The 18,953-nt window shown below is 41.8% G+C and overlaps 1 protein-coding gene across 4 annotated transcripts in view; it reads right to left on the bottom strand.

The window, feature by feature from the left end:
• LOC124711639 (protein angel homolog 2) overlaps positions 1–18,953 on the bottom strand; it is a 167,728-nt gene that overhangs the window by 101,390 nt on the left and 47,385 nt on the right. For 3 of the 4 annotated variants that reach the window (XM_047241826.1, XM_047241827.1, XM_047241825.1), the window contains one exon: positions 4,490–4,650. In XM_047241826.1, the coding sequence (XP_047097782.1) occupies positions 4,490–4,650 (161 nt within the window). Of the gene's footprint in view, positions 1–4,489; positions 4,654–9,152; positions 9,158–12,294; positions 12,302–18,953 lie in introns of all 4 variants that reach the window. The other variant, XM_047241828.1, reaches the window with a different exon arrangement.

The following is an 18,953-nucleotide window of genomic DNA, read 5'->3' as shown; positions in this document are numbered from 1 at the left end:
AACTATTAATTTGTGTTGTATTACCTTGACAGTTCCTGTATCATTGAGAGGTGATCCTTGGATGAATAAAGATGATGATAAAACCTAGTCCACAAACAGAACTACCACTTCATACCTACTTCTGCCCATATTTCCCAGCTATCTTCATAAGAGCATCCTTTTGTACCCAGCATCATCCCATACTGGAAGAACTTACACACATCCTTTGCCAGGGCTTTGACTACCAATCATTGCACCCATAAATTAGGAACATCCCATCCACAATCCTTCACACATCTTCCAAAGTAGTATTTCGCTGGCCACTCAGATACCCTGGAGCAACTTTATGCCAAGACACCCCACAACCCCATGCCATATGATCATACCCCTGCGAAGACCCAGGTGCAACACCAACAGCACACAACTACTCTGTACACACTATTTGAGTCCTGATTCTACTGAAGGTTGGACCATCTGCAAAACCAGTGATGCCACCTCTGCAGTAACCTAAGAAACCAGTCACATCACGTCTGCAGTAACTTCTCAGTAGCCGACTCCTACAAGCCAATGACAGAAGATATTCAGAGAAAAGGACACATGATGCAATAAGCCAGTTTAGCATGTGTTACTGTTTAAGATACATCAAACACAAATGCATAAATAAAATTTTAAATAATGGCGTAAATTGGTGGTCTTCTGGGCTGAAATTTTTCTAAGTGGCTGGTCCTCGAAGTGTTAAGTTTTGAATGAGAGTCAAAATCCGTGTGATTTAAGAAAGTCATTGCACATTCTCAAATTTAACATAATTCATCTTGCATAAAAGGAATTTACTTTGAAAGTAATGCTTCTCAAACTACAATTCGCAATACTTTCCTGTGACCCATTAGAAATAAAAACTGTTGTAACATCAAGTTCATCGAAAACAATTTGTTGTTGCAAAGTATTGTACAGTCTTTATCCTAAAGCCTTTGACACATTTTGCTGTGGGCAGACACTTGTGGGTTCATTGTGTTTTGTTGTTGTAAATGGAAGGATTTTCTTTGGAACTTAAGTTTCATTTTGGTGTTATTCTTTCGTTATGCTTCATCGTTGCAGTATTATTCTGCACTAGTGGGCTAAAGAAAAATTCTTTGTCAGAGTATCAGTTCTTACACGTCAAAACAACGAAAAATTTCCAGAATTCTAAAACATTTCCGGATTTTTCTCAGATGAAAAAATTCCTGAATTTTTCCCCAATTTCCTAGCCATTCTAGATGTGTATACATCGTATATCTATGCTGGGTGTATCACAATGAAGTGTGTGGCAGAGGGTACTTTTTTACTGGACACACATTTTACAGAGTGGCAGTCAAAGTTTTAATTATCACCTTGAAAAAAATGAAGTTAGGTAACTAATTTCTTACTTTATAACAACCAAAAACAACCAATTTTTGACAAAATAATTTAATTGTATAGATGAAAAATCTACTCACCAAGTGGTGGCAGAACACACACATAAGAAAACTTCGTAATTGGGCAAGTTTTTGGAGTCAGTGGCTCCTCCTTCAGGCAGAAGGCTTGAAGGGGAAGGAAGAGGAGTGAAGGAAAAGGACTAGAGAGGTCTAGGAAAAGGGATAGATTATGTGAAAGTCGCTCAGAACCATGGGTCAGGGGAGACTAACTGCATGGGATGAGAACTGACCCACAGTTCTGAGTGACTTTCCCAAAATCTACCACTTTTCCTAGACCTCTCCAGTCTTTTTCCTTCACCCCTCTTCCTTCTCCTTCAACCCTTCTGCCTGAAGGAAGAGCCAGACTCCTAAAGCTTGTCTAATTACAACCTTCTTTTATATGTGTGCACTGTCACCACTTGGTAATTTCTTACTTTGTATTTTTTATATTTTACAACACGCATCCCCATTAGCTCTCCACAATGGCACAACTGGTTACAGCACTGTGGAATGCTCATGCGACTGAGTTGTAAAAATATTATGAAAATGATAGATGCTACTCACCACACAGCAGATATGTTGAGTTGTAGATAGGCACAACAAAAAGACTGTCATACAAAGTTTCAGATAAACAGGCCTTTCTTATAATACACAAAACACACACACAACCACAGTTTCTGGCTGCCAAGGCAAGACTGCAAGCAAAAGCACATGATGGGATAAGCAAACTGGGTGGATCGCAGGGGGGGGGGGGGGTAAGGAGGAGGCTGGGGCAGGGAGGGGGACGAATAATATGGCAGGGGTGGCAGACGGTAAACTGCTGCTTGTGGGAGCGTACAGGAATGAGTTGAGAAGTGTATAGGGCAGCTACGTGAAGTCGGTAGGTTAGACAAAGGATAGGAAGGGGGTCGGGGCAATGGAAAAGAAAAGAAACAGAAAGACTATGGGTGTGTTGGTGGATCAGAGGGCTGTGTAGTGCCGGAATGGGAACAGGGAAGGGGATAGGTGGGTAAACAATGACTTACAAAAGATGAGGTTAGGTTGAGGTTAGGAGGGTTACGCACACATAGAATATATTGCAGGCAGAGTTCCTACCTGTGCAATTCAGGAAACCTGGTGGCGCTGGGAAGGATCCCGATGGCACAGGCTGTGAAGCAGTCACTGAAATGAAGAATGTCATGTAGGGCAGCAGGCTCAGCAACTGGGCGGACCAGCTGTTTCTTGGCCGCAGCTTGTCAGTGGCCATTCATGCAGACAGAGAACTTGTTAGTTGTCATACCACGTAGAATACAGCACAGTGGTAGCAGCTTAGCTTGTAGACCATATGACTGGTTTTACAAGTAGCTTTGCCTTTTATGGGATAAGTGATGCTTCTTATCAGCCTGGAGTAGGTGGTGGTGAGAAGATGTATGGGACAGGTCTCGCATCTAGATCTATTACAGGGATATGAGCCATGAAGCGAGGGGGTTGGGGGGGGGGGGAGAGTGTAATGTAGGGATGGAGAAGGATATTGTATACGTTCAGTGGGTGGTGGAATACCACTGTGGGAGGGGTAGGAAGGATAGTGAGTATGACATTCCTTATTTTGGGGCATGAGAGGTAGTCGAAACCCTGGTGGATGGAGTGATTGCGGTGGTACTGTGTCAAGGGGGGAATGCTTCTTTGTGGCTGGACGGTGGTTGACTGGAGAGACAGGACATGGGAGATTTGTTTTTGTACAAGGTTGGGAAGGTAATTACAATCTGTGAAGGCCTCAGTGAGACCACTGGTATATTTTGAGAGGGACTGCTCGTCACTAAAAATGCGACACTCATGGATGGCTAGGCTATATGCGAGGGACTTCTTGGTACAGAGCTTTCTGTCTGCATGAATGGCCATCGATAAACAGTGGCCACGAAACAGCTGAACCACCCAGCTGTTGATGCTGCCCAACACAACAACATTCTTCATTTCAATGACTCCTTCACAGCTTGTGCCATCTGGATTCTTCCCATCAACACCTGCTTTTCTGAAATGTGCAGGTGGGAACTCTCTCTGCCTCTGCCCATGCCCCTCCCCCACCTCTCTGCCTAACCTCCCAACTGCACCTCGTTGCCCTATCCTCTCCATACCTCGTTCCTGGATATTCCCACAAGCAGCACTTTACCGTCCCACACCTGTACCCAACTATCCATCCCCCTCCCCACCCCAGCTTCCTCCTTACGCTCACCACCCACTTTGCTTCCCCCATCACGCACTGCTGCTCGCAGCCTGGCCTTGGCAGCCAGAGGCCGTGGTCACGTGTGGCGAAAGCTTTGTTTGACAGTTGTTTTGTTGTGTCTCTCTGTGATTTGGTATCTCTGCCATATGATGAGTAGCAACTATCCTTCTCATAATATTGTTGTTATTCCACCCTGGATTTTCCAATGTTTGACTGTGTTGTAAAAATTTTAGAAGTAAAAGTGTAACATATCACTTAATCTCAAAGAGAAATTTCTTTCTTATTTGCAGGTTCATGTCTGCAGTCCTAGTAGACAGAGATGGGTTGCACATTATGTTTTGGCTCCTGTAATAGCATGCTGCAGAACTGTAGTGTGGGGATTTCTTTGTGTACAAACAAAACAATGACATAACTCGATTTTTTGGAGGTGATAATTAAAGATGTCTGGCTACAACCTGTATTAATATTTCTTCCGGTTCCATTTACTGAAGGAGTATGGGACGAATGACAACTTTAACACCTCTGTGCTTGTTTTAAGTTGCCTTACCTTATCTGTCATGCTTTGTCAGTGTACTCAGAAATTGAGCTTTCATATAAAAGCTGTATCTATCTTTGAGTGTTTATATCTGTAGCACATCTGAGTTGTATGATGCCTTCATCCTCCAAAAATAAAGTTTTTATTTAAGCGCACACACACACTAATATTTGGCTGACAAGAGGTTTGCAAGGAATTCATGGGATTGCAACTTCAATTGTACCCCTGTGTGAAGAGTGCCTCAACAAATGACAAACACAGTGACAATACTTGCACTATAAAGAAGATTATAGTTAGTTTTTGAATGTGAAAGGCTTCATAAAACATAAATTTTAAAATTTTTACATCAGGCTCTGCAGAAGTAATCTCTTCCAAGATGCGCTTCCAACGTTTCTCCCAAACCAGATCCTCCTCTTTACATTCGGCGTATAAGTATCTGTGGCTCTCCAGGAGATCTTGAGCCAGCACATTATATGACACCAATCTCAAGGGTAACTTCCGTTCATCTGTTGAATATTAAAATCAGTTTATGAGAATTTCAGAAACGGCTGAGAACACAATCCCGCCACTATCACAATTATTAAATGCAATAACACGTTTGAACAGATAATTTTCATAAAAATTACAGTAATCTATTAATTTGCCCCTGCAAAAATAAAAACAAATTTATTGACATAATCTCTGATGAGATCCACAGATATTTCATTTTTCTTTCTTTTCTTAATAAATAGAAGAATCATAGTTACAGACTCTGTATGGTATTTATAGTAAATTTTAATGGCCCCAATCACAATATAATCTAATAAAACATAGATAGTAGGTTTCTGTTGGTTAGCAGCCATCCTCAGATCAACATACATGAACAGAAAAATTGCATTTTACTTAATGTGGAAGGCTGTTAACAATGTCAAAAAAAAAAAAAAAAAAAAAAAAAAAAAAAAAAAAAAAAAAAAAAATACATACATATTTTAAGAAGGTATTAAAAAGTAATGGAAAACTGACCCATCTTACACTGCAATTGAATCTAAATACTGTGTTGACCACCACAGCTTCATTATTAAGCATAACTTATCAATATCTAAAGCAAGGCTTCACAGTCACCATAATACAACCCCCACCCCCCCAATGTCGCAGGGTAGAAAATGAGGAGCCAAGTAAAGACTTAAGAGAGGATGATGCTGATACCATGTATTTCTTTCATTTTCAAACAAGAAACAGATAACGGACTTTAAATAAGGTTTCACTGCTATAAATTAGCCAAATAAACAAAAAACGTAATTCTTGCAACAAAATTTGACTACTAAGTAGATACGTGTATCTTATTTTATTTAATCTTACACTAAATGTGTAACGATTTTTAATTAACTCTCTTTTACAGGAGCATCTATTTGACGAAAACATTCATGTGCATTGCAGATGTAGCTTGCAGATTAAGTTACAGTCTTACAATTTCTCATATGCCTTTTATAGTTCTACATTGTTGGAAAAACCGGTTAACAGATTTATGTACAACCAAACAGTGATACAATGTCTGCAGCCGTCTTGGGTAAATGACAAAATCAAACCTGAGGGAAATCATTTGACACATCTGCAATGCTTCCCTTTAAATTTCTCTTTATGTTCCTTTTTGCACTCTATTGGTAAATTAGAGGGCCTCAGGGAACCACAGAAAGGACGTCCATCTAAAAGGGGCAAATAAAACACAGTTAGTTGTAGAAACGATAGGCATTGTAGTTGTAAATTGTCATACCTGTGTTGGGAAAGAACCAGAGCTCCAAGCCCTAATAGAAAGCACTGAAGCTCGAATAGTTATAGATACAGAAAGCTGGCTAAAGCTGGAAATAAGTCCAGCAGAAATTTTTTCAAACTATCTAACAGTGTTCAGAAAGGATAGATTAAATACAATTGGTGGTGGAGTACATTTATTGTTGTCAGAAATACTTTGCCTTGTAGTGAAATTGAAATAGATAGTTCTTGCAAAATAGTATGGGTAGAGGTTATACTTGACAATCGGACTAAACTATTAATTGGGTCGTTTTACTGACCCCCGACTCAGAATATATAGTTACTGAACAGTTCAAAGAAAACTTGAGTCTCTTTTCAAATAGGTACTCCACTCACACAGTTATAGTCGGTGGCGACTTCAATCTACCCTTGATATGCTGCCAAAATAATACATTTAAGCCAGTGGCAGACATAAAACGTCATTTGAAATTGTACTGAATGCTTTCTCAGAACATTAGTTTGAACAATTAGTTAATGAGCCCTCTCGAAGCGTAAATGGTTACGAAAGCATACTTGACCTCTTAGCAACAAATACTCCTGGACAAATAGTGAGTATCATGATGAATACAGAGATTAGCGAGCACAAGGTAGTAGCTGCTAGGTTGAATACCGTAACTCCCACGACCATCAAAAAGAAACGTAAAGTATGTCTGTTTAAAAAAGCTGCTAAAAATGCTCTTAACGCAGTTTTAAGAGACAGTCTGCTATCCTTCTGATCTGATCATGTAAGCGTAGAAAAGTTGTGGAATGATTTCAAAAAGACAGTATCGACAGCAATTGAGAGATATATATACAACATAAATTAATAAGTGATGGTACTGGTCCCCCATGGTACACAAAATGGGTCAGATCACTGTTGCAGAAGCAGCGAAAAAGCATGCCAAATTTAAAAGAATGCAAAATCCTCAAGACTGGCAAAGTTTTGCAGAAGTTCGAAATATAGCGCGTACTTCAATGCGAGATGCTTTCAATAACTTCCACAATGCAACTCCGTCTCGAAATCTGGCAGAAAACCCAAAGAGATTCTGGTCATACATAAAGCACACCAGTGGCAAGATGCAATCAGTACCTTCACTGCACGAAACGAACAGTGAAGTCACTGATGACAGTGCCACTAAAGCAGAGTTATTAAACATGATTTTCCAAAACTCCTTCATCAAAGAAGATGAAGTAAATATTCCTGAACTCTAATAATCAAGAACAACTGCCAAGATGAGAAACATAGAAATAGATATACTCGGTGTCGCAAAGCAGCTTAAATCACTTAATAAAAGCAAGGCTTCTGGTCCAGATTGTATACCAGTCAGGTTTCTCTCAGAGTATGCTGATACAATAGCTCCATATTTAGCAATTATATACAACTGCTCACTAACAGAAAGATCCATACCTAAAGATTGGAAAACTGCTCAAGTCACACCAATAACCAAAAAGGGAAATAGGAGTAATCTGTTGAATTACAGGCCCATATCACTAATGCCGATTTGCAGTAGGGTTTTGGAACATATACTGTATTCAAACATTACGAAGTACCTCAAAGGAAACTATTTATTGACGCGTAGTCACCACGGATTCAGAAAATATTGTTCTTGCGAAACACAACCAGCCCTTTATACTCATGAAGTAATGAGTGCTATCGATAGGGGATGTCAAATTGATCTGATATTTTTAGATTTCCAGAAGGCTTTCAACACCATTCCTCACAAGCATCTTTTAACCAAACTGCATGCCTATAGAATATCGCCTCAGTTGTGCAACTGGATTTGTGTTTTCCTGTCAGAAAGGTCACAGTTCGTAGTAATAGATGGAAAGTCATCGAGTAAAACAGAAATAATATCCAGCGTTCCTCAAGGAAGTGTTATAGGCTCTCTATTGTTCATGATCTATATTGACAACATAGGAGACAATCTGAGTAGCCATCTTAGATTGTCTGCAGATGATGCTGTCATTTACTGCCTTGTAAAGTCATCAGATCACCAAACGAATTGCAAAATGATTTAGATAAGATATCTGCATGGTGCAAAAAGTGTGAAGTTATTCACACGAGTACTAATAGAAATCGGTTAAATTTCGATTAAGCGATAAGTCACACAAATCTGAAGGCTGTAAATTCAACTAAATACTTAGGGATTACAATCACAAATACCCTAAATTGGAACAATCACATTGATAATTTTGTGGGTAGAGCCAACCAAAGACTATGATTCACTGGCAGAAAACTTGGGTGCAACAGGTCTACTAATGAGACTGCTTACACCACCACCTATTCTGGAGTATTGCTGTGCGGTGTGGGATCTGCTTCAGGTGGGACTGACTGATAACACTGAAAAGTACAGAAAAAGTACAAGGAAGGGCAGCTCATTTTGTATTGTCGTAAAATAGGGAAGATAGTGCCACAGACACAATATGTGAATTGGAGTGGTAAAATAAAAAGGGGGGGGGGGGCATTTTTCGTTGCGCAGGATCTTCTCAGGAAATTTCAATCACCAGTTTTCTCCTTCGATTGCGAAGACATTCTGTTGGCACTCACCTACATAGGGAGAAATTATCATCGTGATAAAATAAGAGAAATCAGGGCTCACACAGAAAAATTTAAGTGCTCGTTTTGCCCGCACGCCGTTCGAGAGTGAACTGGTAGAGAGACAGCTTGAAGGTGGTTCATTGAACCCTCTGCCAAGCACTTTATTGTGAATATCAGCGTAATCACATAAATGTAGGTGAGACTTCAGTCTGGAGATCAATGTGAATGTCATCAACATTCACTGAATTTAGAGCTGAAAAACATGCTCTGGTGCTGTCACATACTTAAATCAAAACTGGAATTCTTCCTTAAAATTATGCAGAATAGGTGGATAACATCTGAAGTCTATGTTAATACCAGAGTCCTTCAATGAAGATTATTTTGGAAACTGAACTGCACTTCCTTTGGCCAATCGATTCACCCAAAGTACAAATTTCACTTTTAATGCTTGTATATGTTCAATGAAATGTGTTTTCAGCAGATCCTTACCCTTAAGTGGAGTGTTGAAGTAATTCAGATGGTTGGTTGTATTGACAACGAATGCAAGGTCACTATTCCTTGAAGTGCTGTTTCATTTCAGGAAAACACACCATTCTCATTTCCATAAACATATTTCTCTCACCAAATTAAAAGAAAAGATGGAGAGTCAGGTACCAATTAACACATTTATTCAGTCTGACAACTGACACAGTCTCATGAATATACAGTAACTTTATAACAACAGAAACTTGGCTGAAGGCCAATGGAGAGTTGCAGAAATGAATTACACAACATAAGGTTTCTTCTTGACTTAATCTTAACTGAAAGAAACTCTTCTGAAATTTAACTTTTAAATTTCATTCTGCAATTCAGCACCATTAGTCCCTATGGAATATGGAATTAAGTCCTGCTGAGCACGCAGTAAAATATTACCAAGTCTGAAATGGAGCTTTACAGCCTGCACAAAGCATGGAACAGTCACTAATTACCACTCCTCTGGGAGCTGATCAGAATGTAATCACAGAACCGCACGGTGAGGCAATTACCAGATCTGCAAAGTCCCGAGTGATGTCAGTGGTGATCCTCGGTAGTAGGGGGTGATGATTCTGCTTTCCAGGGCTGCTGCACTGAACTAAATAAGCCACAGTGCAGAGCTTCAAGTTTTTGACTGGCTGCTCTTGCAGAAGAAGACAGTTCCCCATTGTTCACCAACGAATGTCCCAGATGGCCCAGAGCTGCCGCACTCTGTTGGTTCTGCTGTGAGGTTTTTTAAACTGAAACCTTCATCCCCACTTATTAGGTTTCCCAACATTTTTATTTGAATAGAGTCCTTAATTATGTTGACGTGAAAAACTTAGCATTTGCACCACAATATTGGTCTCATCCTATATTTTTCCACGATTACGCTCATGGTGGTGCTTGTGGACAGCCGAATCACTTGGTTGTTTCAATCGTGTGCGTTGCTAATGTTTCTTGCATTTCTCCTCGACTGCTGTAATAGTCAGTCCCACATTATATATAAAAACAAAGATGAGGTGACTTACCGAACGAAAGCGCTGGCACGTCGATAGACACACAAACAAACACAAACATACACACAAAATTCAAGCTTTCGCAACAAACTGTTGCCTCATCAGGAAAGAGGGAAGGAGAGGGGAAGACGAAAGGAAGTGGGTTTTAAGGGAGAGGGTAAGGAGTCATTCCAATCCCGGGAGCGGAAAGACTTACCTTAGGGGGAAAAAAGGACAGGTATACACTCGCACACACGCACATATCCATCCACACATACAGACACAAGCAGACATCTATATATATGCTGCTTGTGTCTGTATGTGTGGATGGATATGTGCGTGTGTGCGAGTGTATACCTGTCCTTTTTTCCCCCTAAGGTAAGTCTTTCCGCTCCCGGGATTGGAATGACTCCTTACCCTCTCCCTTAAAACCCACTTCCTTTCGTCTTCCCCTCTCCTTCCCTCTTTCCTGATGAGGCAACAGTTTGTTGCGAAAGCTTGAATTTTGTGTGTATGTTTGTGTGTCTATCGACCTGCCAGCGCTTTCGTTCGTTAAGTCACCTCATCTTTGTTTTTATATATAATTTTTCCCACGTGGAATGTTTCCTTCTATTATATTGATATCAGTCCCACATTAGCAAGATATGTGGTACACATGCAGGTTTTGGAGAAATGGATCATCTTTAACCATACATGTGGACTACAATAAATTGATTTCAATATTTTGAATGATGTGGCCTATAGACAGGCAGATGTTGATCCGATGAATAAAACCGAGAGGAAGATGATGACTCTTCTCAATGAGCCAGGCTTGCCACATAATGTTATTAGTGGTCTTCGAACATGAGCAGCTGTTCCACCACAGCCATATGGCCTCCCTAAATACACAAGGAAAACATTCCTTTAATACTCGCAATAAGTAGTACTGGTGCATCTACATACTAACAGGCAAAAACATATTTTCAGTGAACAGGTGGGAAAGTGTGAACACCACCTCAGCCATTGCAGCTCCTGGACACAGATTTTATGGTCGGTTCGTTGTAGTCTTCCAGACTCCCTCACTTTGTGAATCCTTGGAACTAAAGTAAGACACCAGTTTCACTAAACTTTTATGGCACATTCTCATGTCAACTTATTTCCTGTTGGACAGAAAATATTATGAACAAAGTGATGGCACAGTGATGGGTAGACCATTATTGCCTGTCGTGGCGATCCTATACCTGGAGCACTTTGAAGCAAAGGCACTACAATCCTCCTAGTTCAAACCAAAATGTTTCTATCAATGCATGGATTACATTTGCAGTGTAGACACATGGAAGAGCTTCAAGAGTCCCTGGGACATTTAAACACTATCCATTGTAATATGTTCATAAAATTAGCAATAGAGATTGAAAAAGAGTGCCAGCCAATTTTCCTTGATGTGTTAGATAAGAGAAGATCAGGTAGATCCACAGGTCAAAGTGTATATAGAAGACCCATGCACAATGACTTCCATCTCCACTCCTTGGACCATTACCATCCACCACAAGGAAATTTGGTGCTAAGGACTGGGAATGAATGGGTATTCAGATCATCAAATGGTGTAAGCATTGTAGTCAGACACTAAAACTGCCTGAGAAAGCAGCTGAAATAGGGAGAAAGATAAGCTAAGAATAACTTTTTTACCTTATGCTGGCCCAATAACCAGAAATGCACGATCATCATAGCATCCAGCAGAACTAAGAAACACAGAAAATGTGCACTTAAAAGTATATCAACGCAGGCTCTGAAAAACAGAAGAGCATCAAAGGGATGTTGTGGATGTCGAGAGTCCACACAACGAGGACTCATTACAGTACAACTTTCAGCAACTGCAGAAGACAACTGAGTTGATCACAAAAATATTGTACATAAAATAGTAGCAACAACTCAGCTGAACACCCATCAGCACACCATTAATCCATTCACATCAAATGACTAGTTGTACTCGCATGAAGTTGCTATGGCATTTAAATCGAACTCAGCTTGCAGATGCATGCTTCACTAAATGAATGTGTGGATTTCAATTTCTAGATAATGGATGGCTCTTAAATATACTCTAAAATGAAGCACAGGCTGTATGTGTGAGACACTGTAGCTGATATTAGCAACAAGCAACATGGCAAAGGCTTGAGAAGCTTCCTGACATTGCATTCAACAGTGATAATGAAGTTAGTGATTTGTCTTTCAGAGGATTTTTTCATACTACAATGTAGACTAAACAAAGTGAATGGGACTGAGAAAAAAAAAGTAATAGCCCTGTTCTCTTTCTCTTCAATGTTTGCAGGGTTTGTGTTAAGATTTGTTGAATAAATATAAATTAAAACCAACTTCTGAACTACATATCTTTTAGAATATATAGGCCCATTGTTTGGACTAATTTGTGACAAGACTACTGCTTACACAACAAAACAATTGAACAATAAAGAAAGAAACAGAATAAAAATGGCGATAATTGGTTGATGTATGAAACAATCATAATGTGTGAATGTATTAAAGCTGATTTCACAGCAACCAGCTGGGAATTTAAATATGTTCTCAATGGGTTAACCAGAGATGAGAGGATTATATTTTTGTTCTCAGACAGTTGGTTTTTCAAAGTTGCAAAGGGAGCTGAAGTGCGTTGCCAGTAGTGCACATTTCTTTGTATCGGAGAGTGATAAGTCTTCATTTTAATTTCAAAAGCAATGGCTTGGAGGACCAATGTTTCTGTAGTGTCATTTCAGTTGCTCCTTGTTGAATTCCCTCTTGGCATTTCTTAATGCTTTGGCTGTTGATTTCTTGAAAGTGTTCGTATTTTTCGCGGGCTTTATCAGCATACCACTTTTTTCTAATTTTTGCATTCTTTTATCCTGAGCTTTCTCACAGGCTGTGTTATTCCATCTGTATTTTTTCTTCTTAGAGGAGCTATTCCTTCTGCCATTTGTTTGTGTTGTTTTAGGGCACAAAAACAGCTAAGGTCATACATGTCCATGCCCGAACCATAGAACACGAAGACGAAAAAGGAGTTAAGAGCAACTACACACTAAGCCCAAATGACAGAAAGAAAGACAGTTAAAAACAGGGACTTGGAGAAAGGTCCATAAAATACGCTATAGACACAATGGAGGTCCTGAACTGAAGACGAAATGTCCTTCAATATATTGCTATGATGGATAAAAAGTAAAATATGGTCGACAAAATGTATGCTGTCTGCTGAAACGGTCGATAACTCAGACAGCAAACATAAATTAGAATGTAAGTGGTTAAAATAAAGGCCTTCCATAAGGAAACGGCTAACCCAAAGGTTGAGGACAATGAGCACAAAGTGGTGGGGGATCACCGGAAGGACAGTGCCCAATACACAACCCAGCTAAACTGATCTCCTTGTGGCGAGACGGCAGATAGGGAGTTCAGCCAAGCCACTAGGAGAGTTTTCATTCCTCGGAGCTTGTTCCCATGAAGTGAAGACCAGTGGTGATGCCAAAGTGACACCACCTCTGACAGCCGGCAACACAGAGAACATCAGAGAGGATGGAAGAACTAGCGGGCCAAGATAGAAAGACGGCAGCCTTGGCAGCAGTGTCAGCGGTCTCGTTTCCTGTCAGGCTGATATGACGCAGGACCCATATAAACAATACAGTGGCTCCATCAAGAACAAGCAAGTGAAAGCTTCCCTGGACCCGTTGCACTAAGGGATGGTGTACAGCACATAGAGGCTCTGAAGGGCACTGAGAGAGTTGGAGCAAATGACAATTGAAAATTCTATGTAGCTGGATGTACTGCATGGTCTGATACAGGGTGAAGAGCTCCACTGTAAATATTGAGCAGTGTTCCGAAAGCTGATACCTGTACCGAAACTGCATGGGGCGAAGAGCTCCACTATAAATATTGAGCAGTGTTCCAAAAGCTGATACCGAAAATTGTTGGTGCCAAAGATGAAGGCACACCAGACATCACAATCGGTCTGAGAGCCATCAGTGTAAACAAAGGTACTATCGTGAAGTTCCATGCAATGGTCAAAAAACTTACGGCAAAAGTGTGAGTCTGGAGCAGCGTCCTTAGGAAGCGAATGAAGGCCAAGGTGAACACAGGCTGCCGCATGAAGCCAAGGTGTGAAGGGTTCACACCCATCATCAGGAAAGTGGCAGGTTGTGGGTTTTTTAAGCTGCCGGAGCAATAGTTGAAAGCGAACTCCAGTACGTAACAGAGAAGAGGGACACGCCCAGTACTGGCGGTCAAAAGAGTCATCGAAGAAGGGGGCATAGGACAGGTGGCCAGGCATGGCAGACAAATGGCATGCGTATCCAATGAGGAGAACATCACATCGGTATGACAACGGTAGTTCAGCAGCTCCTGCATACAGACTCAACTGGGCTAGTGTAAAAAATGCCAGTGGCCAAACAGATGCCACAATGGTGGAGTGTATTGAGACAGTGTACGAAGGATGGACATGCAGAAGCTTAAACGGAACAGCCATAGTCTAGTTTCGAACACGTAAGATAATTGGTAGAAACAGGAGAGCGTTATTTGATCTGTTCCCCATTAAGTGCTGCTGAGGACATGTAGGGCACTGAGGGACTGGGTACATCGTGCAGCCAGATAAGACACATGGGAGGACCAATAAAGTGTCCTATTGAGCATGAGCCCCAGGAATTTTGTAGTTTCAACAAACAGAAGAGCAACAGGCCTAACATGTAAAGATGGTGGAAGAAACCCAAAGTGGTGCAAATGGTTTTGTCTGTGGAAAAGCAAAACCCATTGTCAATGCTCCACGAGTAAAAATGATCGAGGCAATGTTGAAGACAGCGCTCAAGGAGACAAGTCTGTGGAGAACTTTAATAGATCGAAAAATCTTCCACAAAAACGGAGCCGGAGATGCCTGGCAAGAGACAGGCCATAACAGGGTTAATGGCGATAGCGTAGAGGATGATGCTCAGAACGGAACCCTGAGGCACACTGTTTTCCTGGATAAAGGTGTCTGACAAGGCAGAACCCAAACTTACCTTGAAAACTCTGTCTTTTAAACATTCCTGAAGGAAAGAGTGCCTGTGGCCTTGGAAGTTCAATGTGTATAGAGTACACGTTTGTGGACATTCTCCAAATCAAAAGACACTGTCTGATATTTCCACAGAAAACTGTCAGGCCGGAAATTTGGGAATGGACCATGGTCCCAGAGAGCCGACGGAGGTTGGCCCACATGACAGAAGAGGGAGTGAACTGTTAAAAGAACTAGTGAATGAAATCCAGCTAGCTTTCTTGCAATCCTAAAAAACACGACGACACATAACAAATAGAGTTCGCCATTGTTGGTCGATGGTTAAAAAACACAGAGCACATCTCCACAGGCGAAATGCGCTGTGGCATGCCTCAGTCCACTGCGCCGTGGCATCACTCAGTCCAGTAAGGGACTGGGACAAGGTACAGTAAAGATGAAGTACAAGGAATGGAATGTTCTGTGGCAGTAAGGATAATGTTCGTAAGGTATTCTACCTGACATTAAAACTGGGGAAATGTTGTTCATCAAAGGTCGCCAAGGAGGAGTAAAGCCTCCAGTTGGCCTTAGAAAGCTGCCATTTGGTGTGCACTTAGATGGGGTAGGAGTCAGCAAACGGATAGCACATGGGAAACGGTCACTTGAGTATATGTCAGATAGAACGGACCACTCGAGACAACGGGCAGCTGGGCAGCACAGAAGGAGAGGTCCAAATGGGAATAGGTGTGTGTGGAATCTGAAAGGAATTTGGGTGCTCCCGTGTTAATACAAATGAGGTTACATTGACAGAGAAGGTCAGCCCAGAAGGCACCTATCAGGCAGGTTCTGCGAGAGCCCCAAGTGGATGGTGTGCATTAAAGTCCATGACCAGGAGATAGGAGTGAGGGAGTTTCCCAATAAACTGGAGGAAGTCTGCCCTGGTGAAAACGAATGACAGAGGCATGTAAATGGTACAAAGGGAAAAGGTGAAGTGAGGATAGAAAAAACAGACTGTAACAGCTTGAAGCTGGGTGGTCAAGGAGATGGTTTGACTATGAAAGTCATTCCACATGAGCAGCATAAATCTCCCTTGAGATGGAATGCTATCCTCTGGGGGAAGGTGAAAGCAGACTGGAAAGAAATGTGAGAGGTCAAAGCGGTCATGAGAATGCAGGGACCAAGTGGATGCTGTCATTCCAAGAGCAGCTGTAATTCCTGCTTGTTGGATCTAATGCCATGAACATTCTATTGGAGGAGAGTCACGATAAGGAAAGCGGAGGAGGGGAAAAATGAAGGGATGTCATCTCGGCGGCTGCCAAATGCCAGCCTTCAAAAACTGACTGCCGCAAAATGCAGAGGCTGGAGGATCCCACTCCGTGAGACCTACAGAGGCATCGGGATTCTCCCTGTCGGTCTGTGGAGTCCAGGGCGGATAAATGGTTGGTGGTGTGCATCAGCAACATGGAGGTTGGGCGGGTGACAGTATCATGTGGCGACACAGTTGAAGAGCATCTCCGAGTTGGTGAAGAAGAAGACAGCCTTTGTTTGATTTCTTGGAGCCTTTGCGGCTGACAGACAACAATTAAGATGTTTGTTGGCTGGAGGGAGGTCTTTGCAGGAGTATTCCTTCTCGCCTTTCCGGCTTGCCGGTTGTGTAGCGGGTGACTTCGCCCCGCAAGGTGAAAGTTTGGTGGCTTGTTGCACAGCTGGAGGAGGATGAGGAGATGGGCACGCTACCATGAAACTGGGTGATTTTTCGACTGCATTGCTGCATATGAGGTCACATGGCTTGGAGCGAGATGTAGCAAGAACAGTCCTGTAAGTGCCGGATAGTAAAATGCAGGGTTTCTGACTAGCCAACCATTTCAGAGCAACAGGTAAGGCACTTTTTCCTTCACCTGGATCTCCTGGACAGCACGCTCATATTGGGCAATCTCAGGAGGATGCAGCGTGGTCACCATTGCAATTGACACAGCACAGAGGAGGAGGCAGAGAATCGCCCTCATGAGTATCTCTATCACAGGTTACACATTTGGCCTTAGTGCAACAGGTCCAGGGAAGCTTTCACTTGCTCATTCTTGATGGAGCCACTGTATTGTTTATGTGGGTCCCGGGTCATGTCAGCCTGACGGGAAACGAGGTCACTGACACTGCTGCTAAGGCTGCCGTCTTTCTATCTCAGCCCGCTAATTCTTCCATTCTCTCTGACGTTCTGTGTTGCCGCCTGTCAGAGGTGGTGTCACTTTGGCATCACCACTGGTCTTCCCCTCATGGGAACAAGCTCCAAGGAATGAAACCTTTCCTAATGGCTTGGCCGACCTCCTCTCAGCTGTCTCGCCACAAGGAGATTAGTTTAGCTACGTTGTATATTGGGCACTGTCCTTCTAGCCATTGCCGTTTGTTAAGTGGTGATCCCCCACCACTTTATGCTCATTGTCCTCAACCTTTGACGGTTAGACATTTCCTGATGGAATGCCCGTTTTTAACCACTTACATTCTAATTTATGTTTGCTGTCTGAGTTATCGACCGTTTCAGCACACAGCGTATTTTACTTTTTATCCATTGTAGCAATATAGTGAAGGACATTAGAGTGTGGTTGTAACAGTAACACTGGTAGCAGCACATCGGGTTCAGAATGTATGGCTGGACTGTGATAACTTAATAGCCTGATTGAAGCACTACTCTATCAAACATGAGAAAAGGAGTGTGTGGGGCACTAAGGATGCAACTATCTTTTTCATCACTCGATGGGTTGCAATTTGTTTTGTGTTGTTTTGTTTTGCTTTTGTTTTTATAGTGGAAAAAAAGAAAAAAGGAGAAAAAAGGGAAAAAGAAAAAATAAACAAACTGGGGTCAAACTCGCCCAAGTCAAAACTACACAACTCTATGACAGAGATGAGTTAAAAAACGACTATATATCAATCCCATCTGACATAATAGAAGACAGCTATAAACAAGCACGTGGAAAAAAGGGCTAAAAAAAAGACACCATACAGAAATAGAGGACCAAAACTACAAATTAAAAGGCCTTCGCCATATTGCTTTGGCAGATAAAAATTAAAATGTGGTCAACAGCCCGTGTGTCATTTGCTAAAACAGCTGACAACTCAGATGGCAAACTCAAACAGGAACGTAAAAGGTCAAAAAATGGACATTCCATCAGGAAGTGGCGGACAGTTAAAACTTATGCGCAATGTGTAGAAAGTGGTGGGGTAGCGCCACTTAGCAAATGACTATGGCTAAAAAGGCAGTGCCCAATACGCAGCCGAGTTAAAATAATCTCCTCCTGGCAGGAAGATAGAGAGGAAGTTGGTTGGCTGGTTTAAATCAGGGCGGAAGGGACCAAGCTATGAGGTCATCAGTCCGTTGTTCCTAATAAAACAATGCAACAAGTGTGAGAATAAGACACACGAGATATATAACACAAAAACGGGAATAAAGGAAAAACCACAAGAACGAAGGAAAGGCAACGAACAGTAAAAGGAACAAAAGAGGACAAGAAAACAACAGAGAGACCCTAGAAACAGGACAGGGTAAAACAAGAAAGCAGATTACAATGGCTGGCCGACCACGAGAATAAAATGGAAAAGCCAGTCACTCTGCAACACATTAAAACCTCCACCCTAAAAACACTAGGGTGGAGGACGCAGAGGGACAAAGGACACTTGCTAAAACTTAGATCAAATGATAAAAGACACTCTCACGAATAAAATGTAAAACTAACGCAGCCAAAAAGTTGTTGTCAGATAAAATTAGCGGCAATGAGTTTGGTAACCCAAGATTTCGTCGCTGGGCAGTCAAAGTGGGACAGTGCACCAGAATATGGGCCACTGTCAAACAGGCGCCACACCAACACTGAGGCATGTCTTCACGGTGCAAGAGGTAACCATGGGTCACCCAAGCATGGCCAATCCCTAAGAGAGGATCGAATGGAAAACTTCCACGCATTCATAGTCTCCTTAATGGCACGCTGTTTGTTATGTGTATTGTTATGCCATTCCGTCTCCCAAAGACAAAAAAACCTGCAGCGTAAGTCAGTACGC

The sequence above is a fragment of the Schistocerca piceifrons genome, chromosome 8, assembly GCF_021461385.2.
Source record: "Schistocerca piceifrons isolate TAMUIC-IGC-003096 chromosome 8, iqSchPice1.1, whole genome shotgun sequence".
Classification (NCBI taxonomy): domain Eukaryota; kingdom Metazoa; phylum Arthropoda; class Insecta; order Orthoptera; family Acrididae; genus Schistocerca; species Schistocerca piceifrons.
The sequence above is the reverse complement of the archived record's forward strand: the minus strand, read 5'-3'. Positions and strand labels throughout refer to the sequence as shown.